General features: G+C 37.8%; 1 protein-coding gene across 1 annotated transcript in view; it reads left to right on the top strand.

Annotated features, from left to right (window-relative positions):
* LOC134292243 (relaxin receptor 2-like) overlaps positions 1 to 24,687 on the top strand; it is a 166,462-nt gene that overhangs the window by 97,289 nt on the left and 44,486 nt on the right. Inside the window, exon 12 of the mRNA XM_062861234.1 lies at positions 7,383 to 7,456. Coding sequence (XP_062717218.1) covers positions 7,383 to 7,456 — 74 coding nt within the window. The remainder of the gene's footprint in view (positions 1 to 7,382; positions 7,457 to 24,687) is intronic.

Here is a 24,687-nt window from a genome sequence, read left to right as displayed (position 1 = left end):
CATGGGGTCCACACAGAACGAGGCAGCATCTGTTGACGGATCGACCGTGAACCGAGCATAGGTATGTATGGGCGATACAGAGTGAGAGAGAAGTAGAATGTAAATAAAAATAAACAAGACCAGCGAGAAGATCGACAAAATGGTTAGAAGATTCCAAGAAATAAGTTGGTAAAAGGTAGATTAGTTTCAAGCCAAATTAGAGTTGGAAGTTAAGTGCAGTTCGACATACTTTTGAATTATTTGAGCTGATAGGTGATCGCGGTGATCAAAGGTGGTATTGGTTTTGTGAATTTCATTGATTGAAGGTGTGCAAACTTGAGTGAATTTGTTGTTTATTGCTTGCAAAACAAAATGTTTGTCTGTAGGAATCAGCTGGACTAAAACCCGCGCAAAACTCTGCCATACCTGAAGGGGGAAATAAAGACCATTAAATGTAAGTAATTATAAAAATAAAAAATTATCTGAAAAGAAATTAATATTTGATGTATTTATGTTTTTACGATAATTATAATAAAGTTTCAAGCTGCCACACAACAAACAAGTGCTGCTCTGAAAATTAGGTTCGAATAGGGTGTTCCGATTTTGAACAGACACATTCCCACCAAGCGGGAAATACTGAAGGTTGTGATGAGCCTATTCGACCGTTTAGGTCTGATTTCATGCCAAGCAACACACATGTTATAATAGAGTTACGACAGCGCAAGTTTTGGTTGTATAGAAGTTTATTTTACGTAATTCTAACATTGTGTTGAAATAACGTAAAATAAACTTCTATACAACCAAAACTTGCGCTGTCGTAACTTATATATAACATGTGTGTTACTTGGGATTCTTCCTCATCCAAGGAAAAGTCATTATCCAAGGAATTTGGGCTTGTGTTCACGCTGGGACGATCCAATCGGCGAACAGTTTGTTCAACAATGGCGACAATGGGTGAATTGCTTCGATCAACTGGACAAACTAAGAATTCCCCGGTATTTCTTTTCCGCTCCCTTCTCCAGTAGCAAAAGTCGGTTGGAGATCCACGTCTTCGTCGACTCCAGTGAGTCAGCATACTGCTGTGTCGTGTACTTCCGCTTATTGAGTGAGACTGGCATTCAGGTGGCCCTAGTCGGATCCAAAAGCAAGGTAGCACCATTCAAGACTCTTTCGATTCCACGCCTCGAGCTGAAGGCTGCTGTTCTGGGAGTTCAATACTTGCAATCTGTCATGAGCAATCATGAGCTACCGGTGGCGAAGAGATACTTATGGACCGACTCAACTACAGTCTTGACGTGGATTCTATCAGATCATCGCCAATTCCAAAAGTTCGTGGCAGTTCGTGTTGGCGAAATTTTCATGAGTGTTCAGAAGGCCCACGGTGAAGCTAGCTCTACTGGACATCGTAGAGAGCAGTGAACCTGGTGACTCTCAATATAGTGGCTCCAGAGAGGACCCAGGTTTCCATCCAGGTTCACGGGTGGGGGGATGTTACGATGCGGATCCCCATCGCGATGTAATTGTGGCCGATAAGGCAATCGCTCGTGGTCCATCAACGAACCATGCCACTGACAGCCGCACGCTACAATGACTAGAGGATAACATCAAAACGGTAGATACATAGAGGTAGAAAAAAGTGAAAGTCATCCCTCGAAACAATCAGGCAGATAATCTGAGAGTTATTTTTCCTTCTTAAAATAATTAAATTATCCTTAAAATCTATTGCTATTCTACATAATATTAGCTTAAAATTATTGCTGAATTTTGCTTACGCTTTATCTAGTATACGTTACGAATTGTACAAAATCAAATTGTGTATGAAGCAAGGTGAAGCTAAATATGCTGAAACTATATATGATTACTTGAAGACTTACAAAAACGATCTTATAACTAGGCTTACATGCTACTACGTCCAGATAGACAACAACAAACAAACATTAACTAATAACTACTGTGAGTATTAATATGGAAAGGTTAATGTGAAGATTACATAACTAATTATTAGACTGGGTCAACAAAGTCGATTTTGCGGAACAAAGCTTTTTCGATTCCTTTTAGCGTCCAAAATAACTGTGCAAAATTTTGGTGCGATTGGTTGCTTCCTCGTATTCCGCATTGCGATTGAAATTTGTATGGAATTTAGTATGGGAAAACATGCTTTTTTGCATTTTTCTCATAAATTGAAATTTTTCGTCTAAGCCCATCTAACTAATGACGTTCACGTATAGCCTAGGATATGCCGAAAAACTTTGCCGAAGACCGCAAAGTGATCCGACACTTGTGAAAAAAGTAATAGCGTACAGATTGCCCGGCGGTGCTTAACATTTAACATGTAAAGGAATAACATCAATAATAAAATCTCAAAATTTTGGCCAAGTTACCAGGCGAATAACTTTTTTCACAAGCGTCGGATCACTTTGCGGTCTTCAGCAAAGTTTTTCGGCATATCCTAGGCTATACTTTAACGTCATTAGTTAGATCGTTTTAGACGAAAAATTTCAATTTATGAGAAAAATGCAAAAAAGCACGTTTTCCCATACTAAATTCCATACAAATTTCAATCGCAATGCGGAATACGGGGGCGCAACCAATCGCTCCCAAATTTTGCACAGTTGTTTAGGGCGCTAATATAGATTGAAAATACTTTGTTCCGGGTTGATACGATCAAATTTAAAGTTTCTCCATACAACGTTGACCCACTCTACTAATTATACTCATACAGGAGACGTACTACGCAGTGGTCTTAAAGTACCGTAACGTGATCCATTTCAAAAAATCGTTCATCAAAAATTGTAAGTAGAAAGTTGATAGAGAAATAGTGAAAATACTTATAATAAAATTGAATTGCAGCTAAAAACTTACCACACCAAAATACTGGTTTGCTTGTAGATTTTGGGAAGCACCCATACATTTATGTTTATTTTATTGAAACTGCTCTTTAAGTTTTCAAGCCGACGGAATGTACAATCAAGGCCGTGCACAAAGGAGAGATAGGTTAGGGGTTTGAATCCGAACCCCCCACCTCCACCCCTTTTCTGCCTACGGGCCTGTGTACAATAGGCCGTCCCTTATTTTGCAAAAATGGGAAATGTTATTAGTTCGTTGTTGGATAATGATTGTTTTAGCTAAGTAATGATCATGTCAAAATTTGAAGTTCATATCTCAAGGCTAAGTGGTCGGCGTTCAGTCAGAGTGAACTACGCGATTTTTCGGGGAGCTAAAGATAAGCTGAGGAATTCGTTAAACCTGAGCTTTTCGACGTTATTTTGATGCAGATGTATCATTACATAAAAGAATAATAGTATTTCTGAAAATAATGCCAGATTTTTTTTTAATTTCAAGTGCTTGCAGGTCATTTCCCAAAATCATTGAAAAACAGATGATCCGGTCTGACTTATCGCCAACCAAGTGGTCCCTAAAATTGTCAAAAATTGCATGGGATCGAAAAAAAACATGATTTTTTACAAAAAACCCCAGATTAATCCACCTAGTGGTGATAGTGCCTTTCTCGTCGAATATGTACTCAAGAGCCACAAGCCGAAGTGTTCCTGAATTCTGAGAATACTCTAGAACGGAACAAATCTCAATGGGGGAGTAGTTGATAAATAATTAATGTATTTGATGAAAAAATACCCAAACAATTTAGCAAAGCCACTTAACTCATCGGATTTGGTAAGAAAATTTCTGGAGGACTCTAATTTCACTTTAAAATAAAAAAAAAACATAATGTTCAGAGAAAAACTTAACATATTATCAGTTGGCTTACAACTTTAGTTTGTTTCCTACGTATTTCAATCGTTCACAGCAGGTAGAATGTCTTTATTGTGAAGAAATAATGTAAATCGTGTGTTTTTTAGGGCTGGCAGCAGGGATGCCATATATACAGATTTATCTGTATTTTACAGATTTTTGAGCATCCATACAGATTTACAGAATTTTGAGCTAGAGGGGCCAATTTTTTTTGTATGGGATACAGATTTTTCATCTAAATTTTGTATAGGATACAGATTTTTGAAAAGTGCGATACAGATTTTTCAAAAATACATCTGGCATCCCTGGCTGGCAGTGAAGGTACGGGGCGAAATGGACACCTATCGATCGGGGCATAATGGACATTGGACACCCCTGTATATTTTATGCTAACTCTTTTATTACATCGATCAGTTAAGTAATTTGCTCACGGAGATCGATACCACAGATAAAAAACTCCATCTTAGACAAGTTTCCATAACATCAAAGTTAATTAAATATACTTTAGGCTAAAATAATCCAATTGATTTTTTTTTTCAAACACTCTTAAACGCCTTAGAGTATGCAATGCGCGTACATCCATTCGTAATTGCCAGTGTTCATTTCGCCCCAAATCGACTACAACATTGAAATTTCTATTTTGAGTAAATTCTAATCACAAATAAAATACTTTATCCATTGCTAAATCTACGTATACATGCAGATAAGGTAGCAATTCACTTGTTTTTATGGCGCACACACTCAAACACTCGTAATACCTTATTTGCTGCTGCGTTAAAATTATAAGAACTTCTCCATATGAAAGACATATTTCAATTTCAATGATATTTAGGTTATTTTGGAGGCATATGAATGGAAATTTAAAAAAATACACTTATGCATTAAAAGTTTAGCATTAAAGTCAACGGTTTCGGCAAAAATAGGGGTGTCCATTTCGCCCCGGGTGTCCATTATGTCCCGATCTCCCCTATTTATTTGTGCCCTTCCTCAAAATGATGAAATCCTAATAAAATTTCCAAGGGGGGCCCCCCTTGACTTGAGAGAAAATCGAAATTTGTGTCAGCCTTATTTAGAAAAGCAACAATTATATCAAAGCCATAATCGAATTTGGAAACTTATTGATGGCTCATATTCCGAAGTTATGTGTTATGTTAAACGTATAAGCAGAGATGGAAAATATCAAAACTCTCAGTTGACTGCTTGACTACCTTCACTAGGACTGCATGCCGATCATTATCAAGATATTTTGGCAAATTTTTTTCTGCACACTTTAGCCTTTATTTAATGATCATTGGTTATAAGATTTATGTATAATTTGACAAAAAAAGTGCGAGCTAGTAAAATTTCTCATTAAAAAAACCCATTCAAATTCCAACCGTGTGAGAGAGAGCGAGGGCTCAACCAGTTGCATCAAAATTGTGTGTAGTAATTTCAACCGCAAAAGAGGATTGATGCTATAACATTAAAATTTCCCCATAACAACGTTGATTCATCCTACTGTATAATTACGTCTCAGGAATCTAAAATGGTGTGATTTGACAAGATCGCTTTAATTTTTATTAAGATTTTGTTCTTTTACGCATATTTATCGCTTGCATTGATTTTGTTCACCTTCGTAATTTCAGCGATGCATCCAATTCTGATTCTGCAACACTGCTGGTAATCTTAGGTGTGGTCAGAGACTATTTTTTTGCTGCCCGTTTTTCTGGTAATCCAACATTTTTGATGATTTGATGTTTCATATGCATGGGTTTGGTTCACTTTTTTAACTGGCCACTTCCGGCCTGGAACCGGTTCCGGAACACAACCGGTTTAGGTATGTAATTTGTGGATTGATTGGTAATTATCGGTGACAAATATCGGAAACAGCTTGTAAAGCGTTACGCGTTTCGACTTACTATTCTTCGGTCATCGTCAGACGCATTCAGTTGGATTCACACCTTCAACTTCGTCAGTTTAATATATAAGCGGTTCAGATATGGTCTGAAACTATTTTCCTGCTTACCGTTCACCTTGTTATCGATAAAGCTGCTATGCGGTGAGTCACATGCATAGGTTTTGTTCAGTTTTTAATTGGTCACTTCCGACGGGATACCTGGAACCGGTTCCGGAACACAACCGGTTCAAATATGGTATGAAACTTTTTTTTTGCTAACCATTCATCTGGTTATTGAAAAAGCTGCTCTTTGATATATCGCATGAATGGGTTCGGTTCACTTTTTTAATTGGCTACTTCCGGCGGGACACCTGGAACCGGTTTCGGAACACAACCGGTTCAGATAAGGTGTTTTCCTGCTTACCGTTCATCTGGTTATCGAAAAAGCCGCTCTTTGATGCGTCGCATGCATGGGTTTGGTTCAATTTTTTAATTGACCACTTCCGGCAGTACACCCGGAACCGGTTCCGGAACACAACCGGTTCAAACTTAGTCTGAAACTACTTTCCTGTTTACCATTCAACTGGTTATCGAAAAAACCGCTCTTTGATGTGTCACATGCATGGGTTATGTTCACTTTTATATTTGGCCACTTAAGGCAGGCCCAGAACCCGTTCCGGAACACTACCGGTTCAGATATAGTCTGAGACTATTTTCCCACTTCCCGTTCATCAGATAATCGAAAATGCCGTGGTTTGATGGGTCGCATGCATGGGTTTGTTGCATTTTCATATCTGGTCCCTTCCTGGGGTACCGATCCGGAACACTTAAATGGCCATAACTCCGGAACGGCTGGACCGATCCGAACCATTTTCAATAGGAAACAATGGGACCAGATTCCGCGTCGAATGAACCATCGGTCGTTAAAATCGGTTGATGTTTACTATCTAAAAGTTAAGTGACCTTTTTTGTACACACACACACACACATACGCACACACATACATATACACACACACAGACATCATCTCAACTCGTCGAGCTGAGTCGATTGGTATATAACACTTGACCCCTCCGGAGGCTCTATCAAATTTTCGTTTTTGGAGTGAACATATAGCCTTTCGGTACACCTTGGTGTACGAGAAAGGCAAAAAAATACGCTATTTTACTAAAACCGATGATTTTAGGGTCCCTTAAGGACCAAAACTGTGCTTAGAACTGCGATATCTCTACTCTTTTCTGAGTTATTCACAAAAAAAAAACAACCGAAAAAAGTAGCGTTTTTGACGTTTCTTTTAAATACCGAAGGAAACCTACCCTATTTTGCTTAATAACTTAAAAACGAGTGGAGATATCGCAACTCTAAGCACATTTTTGGTCCTTTAGAGTCCTAAAATTATCGGTTTTAGAAGAATATCATATTTTTTTTCGCCGAAAAAAATTCATGTCTTTGCGGTCCCATACAATTTCTGACTTAGCCTTGAGATACGGAATTCAAATTTTGATATGATCATTACTTAGCTAAAACGATCATTTTCCAACAACGAACTTATAACATTTCCCATTTTTGCAAAATAAAGGACGATCTAGTGTACAATGTTTAATTGTTAAAACCAATATCAATTCAAAACCTTTCCGTAATTTTGTGGAATTCCGTATTATTGCGTTTAAACCTGCCTTGTTGAATCATATTCCCTTATAACCGAAATCCCCCAATTTCGCTTACTTCGTTAACGACCAACAAACTTACAGTTGATTTCTTTTCTCCTCTCCCGCAGGTTCGCCATCATCGTGGCTACCGATTGCCTCTGCTGGATGCCGGTGATTGTCGTCAAATTGGTGGCCTTGGGAGGTGAGTGCGTTGCGTATTTGATTGGTTACTGATGAAATTTCGGGAGCTTGATGTCGGATCGGAAGGACGTAGGTGGATGATGACATTTCATCCTCCATTACGTACGCCGCAGCTTGTTAGGTAGTTGACGAATGGCAACGAACGGAGCGTGGATTATTCACGGGCGTATTTCAAACTTTTCCGAATCGATTACTTGGTAGAGTGGATGAAGAAATTGTGAAAATTGGGAACAAATACTCGACATGGTGTCACTCGCGGGTAGCGAATATGGTTCAATGCTTTCTATCAGTTTGAATTTGGTGCCCACTGTTTGTGTGGTGCGCGAATATCCCTCCTTTATATATGAGGTATAAGTCTCATGACCCAGCGCTGTACCCTTTAGCTAGACATGATGATAACTGCACAGTTCATTGGCCATAAATTTTCATCCACAAATGTTGTAGAAGCTAGTGTACACCTATATATGACTGCACTTTGAAAAGAATCAATGGACAATACGGGATTTTTGCTTCGCTCTTTCGGCTTCAGCTGATGTCAAAACAATAAGGACAACTGTTTGCGAAAGTGATATTTGTCTCAATGAATCTATTCTCTATTCTGATATCTTCTTCTGTTCATAGATGGAGCATTCGAATGTGTGTATCATAGACCTCCATCTGTGGCAAAAACAATAGAAATCAAATTATCCGTACACCATTTCATGATCTTTATTTGTATTTAGTAATCATTTCTCCGTTAGGATCCATTGCGTTTAACGACCAGCAATCTTTGTTAAAAACAGTCGTCCTTGGTCAAATTTTTAATCTACCATTCAATTAAGTAGACCTTCAATCGAGCCCGGGTCATAAAAATCTGCCATGCACGCATTTTCCCATTGCCTTCGTTTCCAATCCGAAGCATATGCTCTGCTTTTCGTTCGTCGGCGTGGAAACTCCACTACGCCCTCCTCCCTTCAGGGAGGCTGAGACATAGTGGAAAGCATCCCACAATGCCGGAAAATGCAATAAAAGTAAATGCGAGTTTTACCCCTTACTCTTCGCATTTGCTGCCCCAGAGTCTGGTCTAGTCACTCAGTGTGGTATCAGAGTTATGGTAATAAATTTGAAATTTAATTCAACCCATAAACATGTCATTCAGAGCTTTCCGCGGGCTGCTTCATCTACCGACCACGACCAGTCATGATCCAATCTCCCTAGTAGGTGAGGATTACAAAAGAAGATCGAGATTGAGCGCAAACGAGATGAACAAACGTAGAATTATCAAAACAGTAAAAAGGACTGTTTATTGCTCCCAGTATTAATGGATTTTTTTATAGCTCCCAATTGCAATCATGTGTTTGCCTACCTTTTATGTCGCATGTAGTCACATTGCTTCATCAATCCCCTGGTCCACTTTTCTCCATTCTATTAAAAAAAACAACCCATTCTAATAAAAACTCCTTCTCGAGACAACTATGCAGATGCAGAGGTATAATTGGTCACTGGAAACAACGAATGATTAACTATCGTTTTCTTAACTCCCTGATGAGTGTAAAGACGTGACCGGCACTGCTACTATGTAGTTCCAAAGCCCATTCGTTAGTAATCTATGCAGTTTATATTGTTTTGGTCAATCGCGGAGTCGCAACAATGAACTGTTATGGATATGCTTATGGGTACTCATTTTTATGCTCTTTTATTTTTGAACATTTACGATTTATTGAATGACAATAGTTAAAATGTGTCAACATAAATTTGACTTTGCTACACACTTCTATTCGGGCAAGCTGAACCTGCCGCAAGCAGAAGCAAGCAGTTTCCACGTGGGATTCGTTGCAGAAACTGAAAGTAGAAGCTCGTGTACGTCACGTCGCAGCCATTCGGTTGCCGTGTGTGTATGTGCGCCCGCGGGATCTCCTCTCGGTCGTCAACATCATCTCCATCATCGTCGGTGTCATAATCATCTCCGGAGTCCGGATCAACATGTTCATCACACGCTAGACGGATAGATAGACAAATGGAGAGCGGTTTGCTTTGTCATGCTTTAGCTATCATTTTTAAGCTTTATTGTATGGTTTGTCTACGGATTTTCCATAAGTTTGCAGGAATTTCCGCGGCTACAAGCTTGAAACTTTCAATTACAATACTTTAATGACGAATACAGTGAAAAACTGCAATGTTAAGCAGGTCTGTTGCATTAAATTTGCAATCATGAGGGCAAGAAGATGAATGAATGAGTGATCTCTTCTCATGCTGTTGTCTCTCGTAGCATATTTTCTCATACTAATACAGATATATCTCGATTTAGTTAACCCTCGTTTATATAGACCCTCGAATTTATGTATTTCGATTTTATGTATTTTTTTTTTTAAATCCAATTATTTCAAAACTTCTTCTTCTTCGTTATGGCTCTACGTCCGCACTGTGACTAGGCCTGCCTCGCTTCAACTTAGTGTTCTTTGAGCACTTCCACAGGCTTTCTTTGACTGCCATTGCATTAATTTGTATATTTGTATATTTGTATAAATAAATAAATAAATAAATAGCCATAACCACTAGGCTAACTGGAGACCCCTATTTCAAAACTTTCAGTTTGTATTATGATGACTTATAATGCAGGGGATTTCAGCATTTTGACACGCGGAGCACTTCATATCAATAAATTGTTTTGTGGAGCACCCAGGGCCCATATAGCCGAGGCGGTAAAGGCACGGGTATTCAGCATGACCATGCTGAGGGTGACGGGTTCGATTCCCGGTCGGTCCAGGATCTTTTCGTAAAGGAAATTTCCTTGACTTCCTTGGGCATAGAGTATCTTCGTGCCTGCCACACGATATACACATGCAAAATGGTCATTGGCAGAGGAAGCTCTCAGTTAATAACTGTGGAAGTGCTCATAGAACACTAAGCTGAGAAGCAGGCTTTGTCCCAGTGAGGACGTTACGCCAAGAAGAGGAGAGGAGGAGCACCCACAATAGTGCCAAAGCATACCTCATGACAGAGTTAGTTTTATATATTTACCTTAACGTGCAATGCAGGGTAACTTGCAACGCTTTTCGATTTTAAAGCAATATCATTGGAAATCTAAACATTTCAAATATACTGTAAAGCATCGCAGTTAATGTACTACCACGAGTAGAATACTATGCAGAACCTTATTTATTAAAATACGTTGCCACCTAAACAGGAGGTGTGAAATATATGCTTGTTGCAAGTTACCCCATCTGTGGGGTAACTTGCAACACCTGACATGAAGCTAAGTTAGCTACCATTTAACTACACTAACATTCTAGCTCTTGGTCATTTTATAAGTTTTTGATGTAATGCATGAAAAATTCTTTGAAAAGATGTACACTAACCAATTGAAATATGATTTTTTATTAAAGGGTTGGTAGTTATTATAAGTGATAGGATAGTATATCGTTTCACAGCAGGTCTCACGTCCCTCAAATATAAAATATAGATATATCTCATGACTCAGTACTAGTAACAAAATGCCATCAATGCTTAATGTAATTTGTTGAAAAGGCAAAATGAATCATCTTTAGGTAATTTTCAGTATAAAGTGGTGTTGGCTACTTCAGCTGAAATAACATGATTTGAACACCCATTCTATTATTTACAAAGTTTATTTTGGACATTCTATTGAAATAATTTACTACATCTAGGTTCAGAATAGATGTTGGTGATTGTTTTAGAACGTTCATAAATTGAATTAAACTTTCATCAAGGTGAATGAAGTTTCAAAATATGGAAGTCTTTGACAATGTTTGAAAGTCACGTGCAAAAAAAATTGTAAAATTTAGTTGACATTTGAGAACACGTCACGTAAGTAATAAATGATTCATTTCGATTATTTCTATCCGGAATTTCGTGAAATGAAAATAAATTATAGAAAATTTTATTAATTTCAACTGTTGCAAGTTACTCCATAGTGTTTGTTGAATATGATTACGATTTTTTTTACATTACTTACTTATCAAACTTTAATATTTCAGCTAAACTTACTATTAGGTATCCTAACTGCAAGCAAGGTCATCAGACTTATGGCGCTTCCCATAAGAGAGAGGTAAAGCACGATTTGTTCTCTTGGCATAAAATGAACAAACCGTTTTAACAGTGTAGCTGAACAATATACACAGAAACAAAACTGATTTATTCACTAAAACAATCTTTGGAACACATAATTTAGTTAACCGAAATGGTAAGTATGCTTCCATTATTATGAAAAAAAAAAGTTCACATTTAATGTATGTCATCGTGTTGCAAGATACACCGCTGCTGCAAGTAACTTCGTTTGACGGTATCTTAAGATATTTCCGAAAGTATCGCTGAAGAAATCTCAGAAGAAATTAAAAAAAAAACTGAAGAAAACTCTAAATGAATTCATGATAAAAAAAAATCCGAAATTACAAGAATATGATGAGAATCCATAGATGAATTTTCTGAAGAAATTTTAGAAAGAAAACCTGAAGAAACATCCGGAAACCCCTGGTGGAATACCTTACAAAATCTCTTGAGATATTTTTGGGAAAAAAAATCCTGGAGGGATTTCTATACATTAAAGAATACCCGAAGGAATATCTGGTGAAATATCTGTGTGAATGTCTTCCAGCCTTTCCATAAAAATGCTTATAAGAATCTCTGAAAGAATCTGTAAAAAAAATCTGAAGAAATACTTAGAGGATTTTCTATGACCTTCTCAAGATATCCTAGGAATATTTTCAGGCCGAATACTCGGACAAAATTTCCAAAAAAAAATATTTCAGAAATATTTTTTAGAAGAATTTCTGAAGAGTTTTTTGGTAGATTTTCTAAAGGAATTTCCAGAAGATTCACCAAACAAACTCCTAGAGATTTTTTCTTCTTTTTTATCTGTATTAACGAGATTTTTAGCCCCAGGCTAGTTCATCTCAGGACCCACGCTTTACATCCCTTCCAAAGGAAGCACCCACATTTTTTGTTAGTTTGTCGGGAGTGGGGTTCGATCCCAGGTCCTTGGCGTGATAGTCAAGTGTTGTAACCATCACACCAGGTCCGCTCCCCTAAAGAAATTTGTAAATAAATATCCAGAGGAATTTCTGAAGTAATCCCTGGGCGAATTTGTCATACATACTCTGGAATGATATGTTGTTATTATTTGGAATGATTTGTGAAAAACCATGGAGAAATTGGTGAAGCGATTCATGCCAGATTTCGCAATTTCGTAATTTTCGTAATTTCGTACGTCGGTCCGGTGGTTGACGGTATGTGGAGTGTTGTATATGTGGAAACATTCTAATAGGGGTAGCGTAGCTCTGTTGTTGGTTCTGTCTATTATTTTGGTTCTCTGTAGAGCACCTCAGTGCAATATACAGCTGACTTCTACGTACAATAGCCTCCAGACAATTCCAACAAACCCAAACAAACCCGTTACCCGCTGAACCTGCCGCGCTTCCCCATCATGAAACAACCGAAAACCAAAACAAATAGGCAAAATAGTAATAGTTAAACAACAGCAGACACACACATACGCACATGCAAAACAGAAAGAGAGAAATCTCACTAAACACCATATGTACACATAAATTGTAAAAATTGCACACATATACCAGTTCACAGTGTCTAGACGCCATGTTAGTGGTTGGTGAAGTGGCGAAAACAAAAATCCAAAAATTCACCCTCAAAATCTACCCACCACCATCCAAAATCAGGTAAACTCCTAACAAATAACACGAATGAACCACAACACGTAAAAGATAACAGAAACAAAACTTGCAGACAAACGACAAAACCCATTCCGACAGCCCACAGCCAAGCATAGGGCGATGAAACGCTAGTGGTACGCCTATAGTGAATATTTTTTGTAAAAAAAAAACACAAACCATAATCCCAACATAATTAATAAACACAATGTTAGACCTCCCTGAGGAAGGCCCAAACCAAGGGCCGAAACGTTGGAAGCTATTAAGTAATTCCGCCTAAAACCAATTTTGACCGAAAATAGCCAATAACAGAGGGACAATTTATAAAACCCTGGTCGCATTCCAAATAGCTACATAAAGAATTTGATTGTCCACGAAACAAAAATTACAGAAATATTCAAAATATACCCCGTCTAAAGGCAGGGTAGAGGATTAAATGAGTGCTTCATATGAACTTTTACATAGAATCATTTTCAGTGGTCATTCGAAGTAAAACGACTCTTGAAATTGAACGGCGATTCCCAGACAGTCCAAGCAGTTTATTGACGTTCATCTTGAAAGTGAATCAACAGTATTAAAGAAAATCTTCACCTAACTCTTACATCTAAAGGATTTTCAAAACTCTGACGAATGCAGAGTCAAAATACTCTTGCTGAGTATTTGTATTTTTTTCTGTCGAAAACTTTTGACACATAATACTTACCAAACATACGACCTATACAAATCGAAACCCAAAATATTGAAACATTTAAAATAAAAACCCAACAGAGAAAATTTCTTTCGAAGCGGTTCTGTTCGAAGTTCATTAAAGAAAATATGGTTGAATTCTTGAGATTTTGTTGCTGAATTAGGGGTCTAGCCGTAGCGAAATTCCTTGAGAACATCGTTGAAGAAATTTGTGTGGAAATCCGAATAGATCTTGAGATAATTTAAGTAGTATTACGTTAACTAATAAAAACACCAATGAATAAGGTAGTGAGCAACATTCGCCGTACGGGGAAGATCGACGTAATCCGGCTTAGCTTGCACAACAAACTTATTCGCTTTAGGTGGCAAACGACCCGGGTAGAGGTGAATGGCAAACCAAAAACAAAAGAATAACAAATTTCATTGTCATAACTTATTTTGTCATTCATGAGTTCTTCATGAAAAGCTTAAAACAACATGTGAATAGCATAATATGATATCATATCAAAATATGCAATTCGCTTGTCATTTTAAAATTTGGAAGAATAACTACTGAATGTCTTATTTTGCTATCATAACAAATTTTGCAATTGATGAGATATTATTGACCTTTTGCGAGTTTGATGAACTCGCAGTTTTGGCACTTATCAAGAACAACATAATGACAAAATTTGAATTTTGGTTATTTCAATGGTAAATTTTGATATTAGTTTGCAATTACTTTCCATCCAAAAAACTTATAAGTTTTCATTTTGTTATTGGAATAAACAACTTAATATACCCTTCTTTTGGATGACAAGGGAATAACTAATTTTGATATTGTTCTATTTTCAATAACTCAATAATGGTATATTTTGCAATTCTCAATCTTATTTTTTTTGTTCTTGGTTTGCCATTGTAGCATGAGCATGAGCATGAGCATGAGATGACCGTACAATTCGTAGTTGCTACTCCGTTACTGATTAGAACAGTCAATACTGCACAGGGAACCAAAAGGAAGGGGCCTGGGTTTAGCTTTCCATCCTCAATGTGCAATTTCGAAAATTCAAAACTATATTGTCAGTACCGGCGCCGGCCACGTCCTTACGGTCATCGAGGAAGGGAAGGAATGTTGATGTGACATCCGTTGCTACTAGAGACCGTGTGTACCTCCGCATCCCCACGGTTGTCACAGGAAGGAAGTTTGTTGGTGGGAGTGGGAGGGGATAGATAGTTACATAGATCTGGATTCACATTGGTAAGTGATGTGATCTATGCGACCCATGATATGATTTAGTCTTCCGGCAGCCGGCTGTCAGAAGAATACAATAATTTTATTGTATGTTTGTATATTGAATTTTATTATATACCGGGTATGGATAATTTTTAAACCACACTTATGTCGGACCAACTCGCATTAAAGCACGTTCTAAGCTAATCGTTTCTTAGTAAAAATTAAACTGTATGTAATTCAGTTCAATGCCAATGATGGAAAACCGAAACACGCGCCATAGCTTTACGAGACAACGGAAGCTTAAAAAATGCCAGTGAATATTGCTTAACGATCGTTGTTTATAAGTTTCACCTATGTTCTTGTATTACTCTTTTCTCGCGTTCCCGTGTTAATAAGATTGCGGATAATTAAACCATTGTACATATTTATTAACGCGAATGCTCGCGACGCGTAATATAAATTGAAAATGTAAACTAAGGAATTATTTAATTTTTGCTTAAGAAAAAAATATACCAAAAAATAAAATTATCGTACGTGTTCGAACAGACGCGAAATTATGAAACTTGGCACGAATAAATCTTCTTGGTTTGCCATTGTTATGTCAAAATTTGACATTCTTTAGTTATTTTATCGAACAATGTCAGTTATTATTTTTGCCCTTTTGTCACTTATTTCAAACAAACCAATGACAAATCTTACCATTCAGTAATTCTTTTTGAATGGTAAAACTTGCAATTGTTTTGTAATTCTTTTCTGCCCGGGGACAGATGATGATCTGGGATAACACTTTGTAAGCATCATCCAAATCAAAATGTACTTGCCCAAGTAACACACATTTTATATATTAGCTACGACAGCGCAAGTTTTGGTTGTATAGAAGTTTAATTAACGTTATTCCAACAATATGTTAGAATTACGTAATATTAACTTCTATACAACCAAAACTTGCGCTGTCGTAACTCTTATATAACATGTGTGTTTCTTGGGTAGGTGCTCATAGAAGTGCTGTAGCCACCTTTCGATCAATTTAGTTTTATCCGTTAAGAGGCTTTCATCCTAGGCTCGCATTAAGGTGAATATATAACGAAGCCACATGTTGAATTTTCAAGAGCACAAATCTGAGGAACCAAAAGACGGATTGCGCTGAAAAGTTGCTCGATTGGTGAGCGGTTGCTGGTGACCAATCGATCAACTTTTCAGTGCAAACCAACCCTCGGTACTTCAGATTTGTGCTTTTGAAAATTCGAAGTGTGGCTTCGTTATATATTCACCTTAACATTGGTACCGCCTTCTATGCACATTGGCTGTGTGTGCATAAATTTTTTTTTTTTTTTTTTTTTTTTACCAAATAGTTTATTTATTGGCTCGATCGTTTAACTAAAAACTTTACGGAGCCGATATCTTATCGAATAGATACAAAAATATTCAAAAGATTACATCAATAAAACTGCATTCGGGTGCATTTCTTCTTTGGTCGCGGTACGGAGCCGGAGCTTGAACCACCACCAGAAGCTGCGAATCGAGCCCGTCGCTGAGCCACCCTATCGTCCGCCGATGAATCCTGACTCTCGCTGACCTCGTCTTTCGATGGGGTTTTGTCTACCTTCCGATTCATCGCATTAGATTTGGTTTCATTCGGTTGAACCTGGTCCAAAATGTCCGCATTTTCGACGATAATTTCTTCTTCCAAAACTTCAATTATTTCGTCCTGTACCGTTTCTTGCGAAATAAGCTCCACTACTGCCTCGCCAGACACAATTCCAGCATACGAAGGCTTCTCCTTCTTCTTGTCCGGGTTTCGTTGAGGGCAAGAGTCCCTCCGGTGCCCTTCCGCTTGACATGAGAAACACGTCTCCTTCAATCCTTCATAATATATTCTCCCTTTCCGGTTGGAAACGTCGATCCATGACGGGATTCTTGTTTCGACCTCCATGAACACTCCTCGGACTCCAGTATGCATATGATCGAGGCCAAGTCCCGTGGGGAATCTTTCTCGGATCACGCGTTGTACTTTCCCAAACTTTTCCAGCTCCAAAGACAAACTTTCATCCGTAATCTCCGGCGGCAAATCAAATACACGAATGTATCGCATATTGATGCCTGCGATACACATCCGCACTTCTATTGATTGCCCATTTGAATAAGCAAATCTTCTTTGCCCTGTGTTCTTCCGCAATGATTCCTCCATGGCATCCCGCGACACGAACTTCACGAACAATGAACGATCATGTGCTGTTTTATATGCAGTTTCCATCTGCAGCAAATCCGTGTCCAGCGTCTTCAGGAAATTCGCAATTTCCACCCAGGATGGCCGTGGGCTACCCGGCGGGAAGCGAAACTGCACCGTATTAACGAACATTTCGTTCATTTCAATCATTTTTGTTGCCACACCACCAACGAACGACGATATGATCGACCGGCAAACAAAGCAAAGCGATAAACGATATCCAATGCCTAGCAGCGCAAACTGTAGACAAAAAAACTATCTGAGCAAAGAGCACAATCCGTCTGTATCGAACCACAGCTGCGACAGAACTGTGCATAAATTTTAAATGAGCCAAAAAAATAAAAGATCATAAAAAAGTATTTTTTTCATAAATTAAGTCAGGGCTTTAATTACGGAATCTGGTCGGCGAAACAAGGTATTGCACCTGGGCATTTAAGATGGGGGCAAGGAAGTTCCCTGAGAGCCCAAAAAAGGAGCTTCATGAGGCGTTTCAAGGGATTATTTTAGGGGATTTAAGGAGCGTTCCGTCAGGTTTCGTTGGCAATTTAACCCTCCAGTAGTCGTGTTGTTGTGTTTTATACAACACGTTGAAAAAGGTTCGCTTTTTGTACACAGCACCAGCGCGGTGCTGGCGGTGGAAGCCGACCGCGCGAGTTAAGCAAGGTTAATGGGATGACGGGGATTTCAGGGGCGTTTCAATAGTATGAAGGGGGTTTCAGGGACGTTTCAGAGACGTTTCAAGAGACTTTGGTGGCGATTCTGGAAGGGGTCTCAGGAACTTTTTAATGGCGTTACAAGAGATTTCAAGGGCGTTTCAGAGAGTTTCAGGAACGTTTAAAGGACGTTCTTAGAGGTTTTAGAAGCATGAGATATCATTTCAGGAGCGTTTAAATGGGTTTTGAGGTGCGTTCCAGTGTAATGGGCTTCTGGATTTTTTAAAGGCTATTCAAGTGATTTCAGGGGCATTTCAAATGGAGCACAGGGATTTCAAGAGCATAATGGGACTATGGGAATTCCAGGTGACTTTCAAGGCATTTGAGGTGCGATGGAATTAAAGGGGTCTCTGGAAATCATCTGAAACTTCCTGAAACGCCTTTAACATTCCCTGCAGGCCCTAATTCACCTGAGATCTTCCGAAGCCACCGAAAACGCTTACGTAACGCCTCTGAAACCTGCTGAAAATCCTCTGACACCCCCATAAACGCCTCTGAAAATCGAAGAAAATGACCTGAAACTACCTGAAATGCCTCCGAAATCCCCTAGAATCCCCTCGGACCACTGAGACCCCTGAAACGCTTCTGGAGCCCCATGGAACCTTTTAAGTCCCATGAGACGCCACTGATAGGTGCTTAAACACCCCTAGACCTCCTGGTGTCCCTTGAAATTCACCATTTAATTCTTTACCTATAAAGGCGAAACTGGAAGCATTTCCTCATTAATTTGGTTTTTGATTTTTCATAAAATAACGAAGCAATATTTTCAAAATCGGTTTTCGTGCACATGTAGAGTATGCATCAAGGTATCTCCTGAATTTTTCCCAGGTGGAAAAAGTTTTTCGTTTTTGCAGAACCCATTTTTTTGTGAAATTATGGTTTAAAATGGTTTCTGCAAAAACTAAAAACAATGTGTGTACCGTGTAGCTGCCGGCTTTGAATAGCACTACGGACCACCTGTTCCGGGGGTAAAAGTCCACCAAACAGGTAACCCCAATCCAAGGTGTCAGGCGACCCGTGCTGAGGGATGAATGGCTGAGGGGGTTTAAAAGATGCTCAATCTTTAACGGAGCCCGTAGCGTGGGTAGATCGCCTTTTTGGGTTGCGTTGCGGTGATAGATCTACCAAACCGAAATCTAGTGTCGTCCTATTTTTCAATTTTGGAATATGTGTTCTGTTAATTCAAGGAATTATAGTATTTAGTCCTTACTACTGGTGTTTTGGTGACTTCCAGTTTTTGAATAAAACTGAGTTTACCAACTTAACTTTGCATATAGTTAAAAACCTCACCATCTGAGGCTAAACTCAATGCAAAGGAAATCAAATTGGGTTAGGGATCCATGTATGTACTAACTCTTCGAAGACTGGAAAGTGCTAGTACGTAAGGAACATACTAGAATCCTTATTGCTGAACACATGTTCCATTAGTGTGGGTCATCGGAACCGTTTTCTCAGATCAAAGCTTTTTTGGTTCCGTTTCGGGCCTGAGTATCTGTGCAAAATTTGAGCACGATCGGTTGCGTCTACACTTTGCACATTGCAATTGAAATTTGTACCGTCAAGGCGCCATTCACCGTGGGGGCTCCATTCACCGTGTGCCTTCGAATAGTTTTTCAATATTTCCATATTATGATTGAATGATATGACAATTTCCCTTCAATTTCACCAATACAACACTAATGTATTGTTATAATGTCAAAACGCTCATTAAAAACATTTAAAAGTATCATTTTGACACTAAAGTGTGTTTATATGGAGCGGATTTCTGCTCGTTCACTGCATTCATAGTGAAAAAACGAAAACTGCGCTAAGGTGATTTAAGCGATAAACTAAATGTAGTAACGTTTTTATTCCACCAAGAAGCAATTAAACTCACATATCAGGTATGTATTTTGCATTACCGAAGTAAGTTTAACAAGAAAGTACGATTACTTGTACTTTTTAATTGAAACAAAAAGGCACGGTAAATGGGTACCCTAAAAATCAATGGTCTCCATTCACCGTGCCCCATATTCCCACATATATGTAGAAAAAAAATCGAAAATTTGAACATTCGTTTTTCTAATGAAATCTTGCAAGTTATTACTTGAAATGAATTTACACGAAGAAAATTCCCTTGGCTGGGTTGTTTTGATCATTTTTAAACAAAGTAGAATAATATTTCTCATACACGGTGAATGGGTCCCTACTACCACGGTGAATGGTGACCTACCACGGAATTAGGCGACCCTACTACCCTTTACTAATTGTACTATATCACCAAATTTTGTGAAAAATTGTCTTCTTCTGTGGATATTGCTTTAATTTTAACCTATAATGAAGGCAATTAAAAGCGGCACCAACAATGTTTATAAGACTAGTGTCAAATGACAGCCCTTATTTGCCCCGAATCCTCTTAGATCCACGGTGAATGGTGCCTTGACGGTATGGGATTTTGTATGGGAAAACATACTTTTTTGCATTTTTGTCATAAGTTGAAAAAGTTTGTCTGAAACTTTTTAACCGATACTGCAAAATGATAGCCTAGGATATTCTGGAAAACTTTGTTGAAGACCGCAAAGCGATCCGATGCTTGTGAAAATAGTTATAACCGCATCCATGTGTTTATGTTTTAACATGTAAAGAAATAACAATAGCAACAAAATCATGCTGTTTCGCCAAGCAATGCCAACGCTATAACTTTTTTCATAAGCATCAGATCACTTTGCGGTCTTCGACAAAGTTTTTCAGGATAGGCTATGTTTTAGCTTTATCGGTTACATGGTTTTAGAAACATTCGAGCTTGTTATGAGAGAAATGCAAAAAAGTGTGTTTTCCCATGTAAAACCCCATACAAACTTCAATCGCGATGCGCAAAACGTAGACATAACCGATCGTGCTCAAATTTTGCACACTTTTTTGGGTCCTGAAATGGGATCAAAAAAGCTTTGATCTGATGGTATACCATTGAATTTTTCATTTTTCCATATAAACGATGACCCACTCTAATGTTCCATCATTGGAATGTCATTGCTGCTAATGTTAAAACCCGGGTCCTACTGGGGAGAATTTAGCAGTAAAACAAGGGTGATGCTAGGTTTCCGATGCATGGCCAATATCAGTACTCTTGTTTTGTTTTCTAAGAAAACAAAACAAAAACTGTATCAAAATCGATACTTTATTGCCCCTCAATGGCAATTGAGTAATGCGACATGCACTACACTAAGGATACGGGTAATGTCACAATAGATCTAAAAACTGGTCGCAGTGACAAACCCGAACAGGAATAAAAAAAATGTTATAAACTAGATGCAGGATGATGTTAACATAACTAAAATTGTAACAAAAAGTACACTGGTCTAATAAAGATTATAACCTATTTTGCTGTAATCATATTAAACTTATAACAAAATGTGATATGAATTCTTGCCTCAGGGTTACTAGTTTTTATCAAAACTTGTTACAATTTTGTAACATTATTTTTCAAATGTCGAAGACTCAAAACAAAATTATAATATAATGAGATATCTAACAACATTATAACACGTTTATGTGTTATAATTTAGTTATACCAAGTATTTTGAAAACACCAAGGATGTTGATTATAATTATATCACAATGAGTTATACATGTCATGGTTTGTTAAGATTATGTTATATTTTTGTTACAATTTTCTAGTCGGGTATTAACGGGATTTTTAGCCCTAGGCTAGTTTATCTCGGGACCCACGCTTTACTTCCCTTCCGAAGAAAGAATTCACATTGTTGTGAGTTTGTCGGGAGTGGGATTCGATCCCAGGTCCTCGGCGTGATAACAATCACACCAGATCCGCTCCATATGATATGGTTAACAGTATCTGAACGCATCACACATAAATGGTTTTGGAGATATTAACATTTTTCGCAGACTTTCGTACCTGACCACGCTGAATTTTCAAAGTGTTTGTGTAAGATATCTTTCTTTCTCTTGTCTTCTATCTGAAAAAACTTTTTACTCGTTGTAAGAAAATGGATGAAATGTTCACCATTAAAAGAAGATTAACTTATGATCAGACTGCTGTGAAAGAATGATGATAATGATCATTTAGAGCGTCACAATAAATTATACCTTGCGTCCGGATTCTAACTAGACAATGCTTTATTAGTGTTGAGTTTTCATATCAAAACATGGTTTTTTTTACAGATTGGTACGTATACATGTGAGTTTGTTTGTGGGTACTGACTGAAAACCTCACTGAATTAAATAGTATCGTAATATGTGTAACAATGTTATTTTTGCAGTATACATATCATTATTTGGTTAACGATAATTTACAAGTGCATTAATTGTATACTTTTAGAAGTTTCTCTATGTAATCACAAATCCCTTTGTGCAAGCTATTTTTATGCACCTTCAATTTATGTTTTTTCAATTTATGCACTTTCAATTTATGCACTTTTTATGCCTTGGATAAAAAGAGAAAGAATGAGCTATTCCATACCAATACTGTACATAAGAGAATGTACTATTCAATATTACTTCATGTAAAGAAATTAATGGAAAACAATAGTGCATCGCAATAATTTTGGCTAAAATATAAATGCCGCATAAACAATTGATAATCTTAAAATCAAATCTTAACAAAAGAGAAATAGGGTGACATTGGGTATTATCGGCAGGTTTGTTCTCTTCGCCATGGGGGGTTTTGTCACCCAAGGTGCCTGAAACTTGGCCATATCATTCAGCTTAGTTGGGAAGGATTTGAGACCAACTCTGAGTTCAATAGGGTTCAATAAATCCCCCAAGACGAAGAGAACAAAACGGCCGAGAATAGGTGATTTCCCCTATGTAGAGATGAAAGAAATATTACATAACAAAAGTTTCATAAATAATCAAAAACTGTATAGATGAACTGCAACTTTTCGTGAATAATTGATATCGCATTATTTTTAAGGAAGTGTTAACTAAAAAACCTACAACTTTATGTTGAAGTGTCTCAGTTCAGAGAACACACGCTGTTATCAGCGATGCCAGATGATTTTCTGTATCACTCATTCAAAAATCTGTGTCCCATATAAAATTTGGGTGTAAAATATGCATCCTATACATACAAATGAAAAATCTGTATTTCCTTTAAACGCAATCTGTACAGATGCTCAAAAATCTGTATCATACAGATAAATCTGAATATATGGAATATGTTATACGTGTTCTGTTTGTAGCAGAGAGCATATTCCGCGTTCTAACCCACTACTTTGTTAACCTATTCTTGCACTAGGAAGCAATTCAAATCTAAACCACCCAAGGGTAGTCCATTGCATCCGGAATGAGCACAAAAAAAAGTCCCCATAAATTAAATGACATTACCCACATATATTATGTTCTCTCGATTTTTGCTCGTTACCAAAATTGCCCCAACTGCAACTGCGAGAGGCACGCTCGTCGCTCGTCCCAGTTACAGTTTCCCGACTAGATGGACATAACAAAATTATAACAAGCTGTGTTATTTTGTAACAATAATTTTTTATAACAAGGGTTGTTATAAAACATGTACCGTTAGTAGTTAAAATAACAAAAATTCTAACAAATTTCCTACTGAAAAGAACAAAAATGTAATAACTTGTGTTATGATCATATCAAAAATATTACAAAACTTGTTCCATGAAATATGATAGAATTTAACAAAATTATAACAAATTGTGTTATAATTCCCTTTGACACCTATTAGGGTAAAAACTATTTTTATACTCATTTTTTGGGTAAATATTTTTAAGTGTATTATTCTATTTTTAGAAAAAGTTAGTAACATAAAAAATAGTTTCCAGAACGTTGTAAAATTTTGGATCCGAACGGGATTTGAACCAAGACACCTTCCATCGGTAGAAATCTGGCGCCTCTACCAATGAGGCTATCACGGCTCTTGAAGAGAGTGGTGATAGAAGCTTTACTGGTTCTATGTATTTCCAGTTTCGTCATTCAAATCCTCGTATGTCAGACGTACACGAACGGGGCTGTATGACGTCACATTGAGCTCGTTGACACATAATATACTTGATTTGTCGTTAAAGATTTTGTTTTAATCGATCACAATTATATCATATGCAGATGACGGCTGTTCGGGTCCGTATGAAGTTGATCATCAATATTAACTTCTTTTCCCGATCAGCCTAGATAGCTGTGTAGTGTCGGTAGCGGTTGTCTCAATTGGCGGGGTAAAAGTCCACTAAACAGGGAACCCCAATCCAAGGTGTCAGGCGACCCGTGCTGATGGATGAATGGTTGAGGGGGTTTAAAATATGCTCGATCTTTAACGGAGCCCGTAACGTAGGTAGATCGCCTTTATGTGTTGCGTTACGGTTCAAGATCTACCAAACCGAACCCTAGTGACATCCGGTTTGTCAAGTTGGGGTAATGTGTTTTGGTAATAAGGATTCATGGTACAAAGTCCTTGTTACTGGTGACAGTTTCTAAAATTGCATTTATTCTGCCTTGCTGATAGTTAAAGAATCGGACTTTGCCCACCCGAGACTACACTTGATGTTAGGAAAACAAACATGCTTTACGTATCTAATTGCGTACTAACCTATCAAGGACTGTTAAGTTCTGGTAATTCAAGGACTCACGTGCATTCTTATTGCAGAACACATTCTCTAATTTGACAGAGTTTTGCAACTAGCCTAAAGTCCCGGGTTTTTCTTTGTTGTCCTGGGACTAAACTAGAAGCAAGACATGGATGGGGCTAGAGTTCCGATGCATGGATAAATATCAGTA

Source organism: Aedes albopictus, chromosome 3 (assembly GCF_035046485.1).
Source record: "Aedes albopictus strain Foshan chromosome 3, AalbF5, whole genome shotgun sequence".
In the NCBI taxonomy this organism is placed as follows: Eukaryota; Metazoa; Arthropoda; class Insecta; order Diptera; family Culicidae; genus Aedes; species Aedes albopictus.
This window is presented reverse-complemented; position numbering and strand designations above follow the sequence as displayed.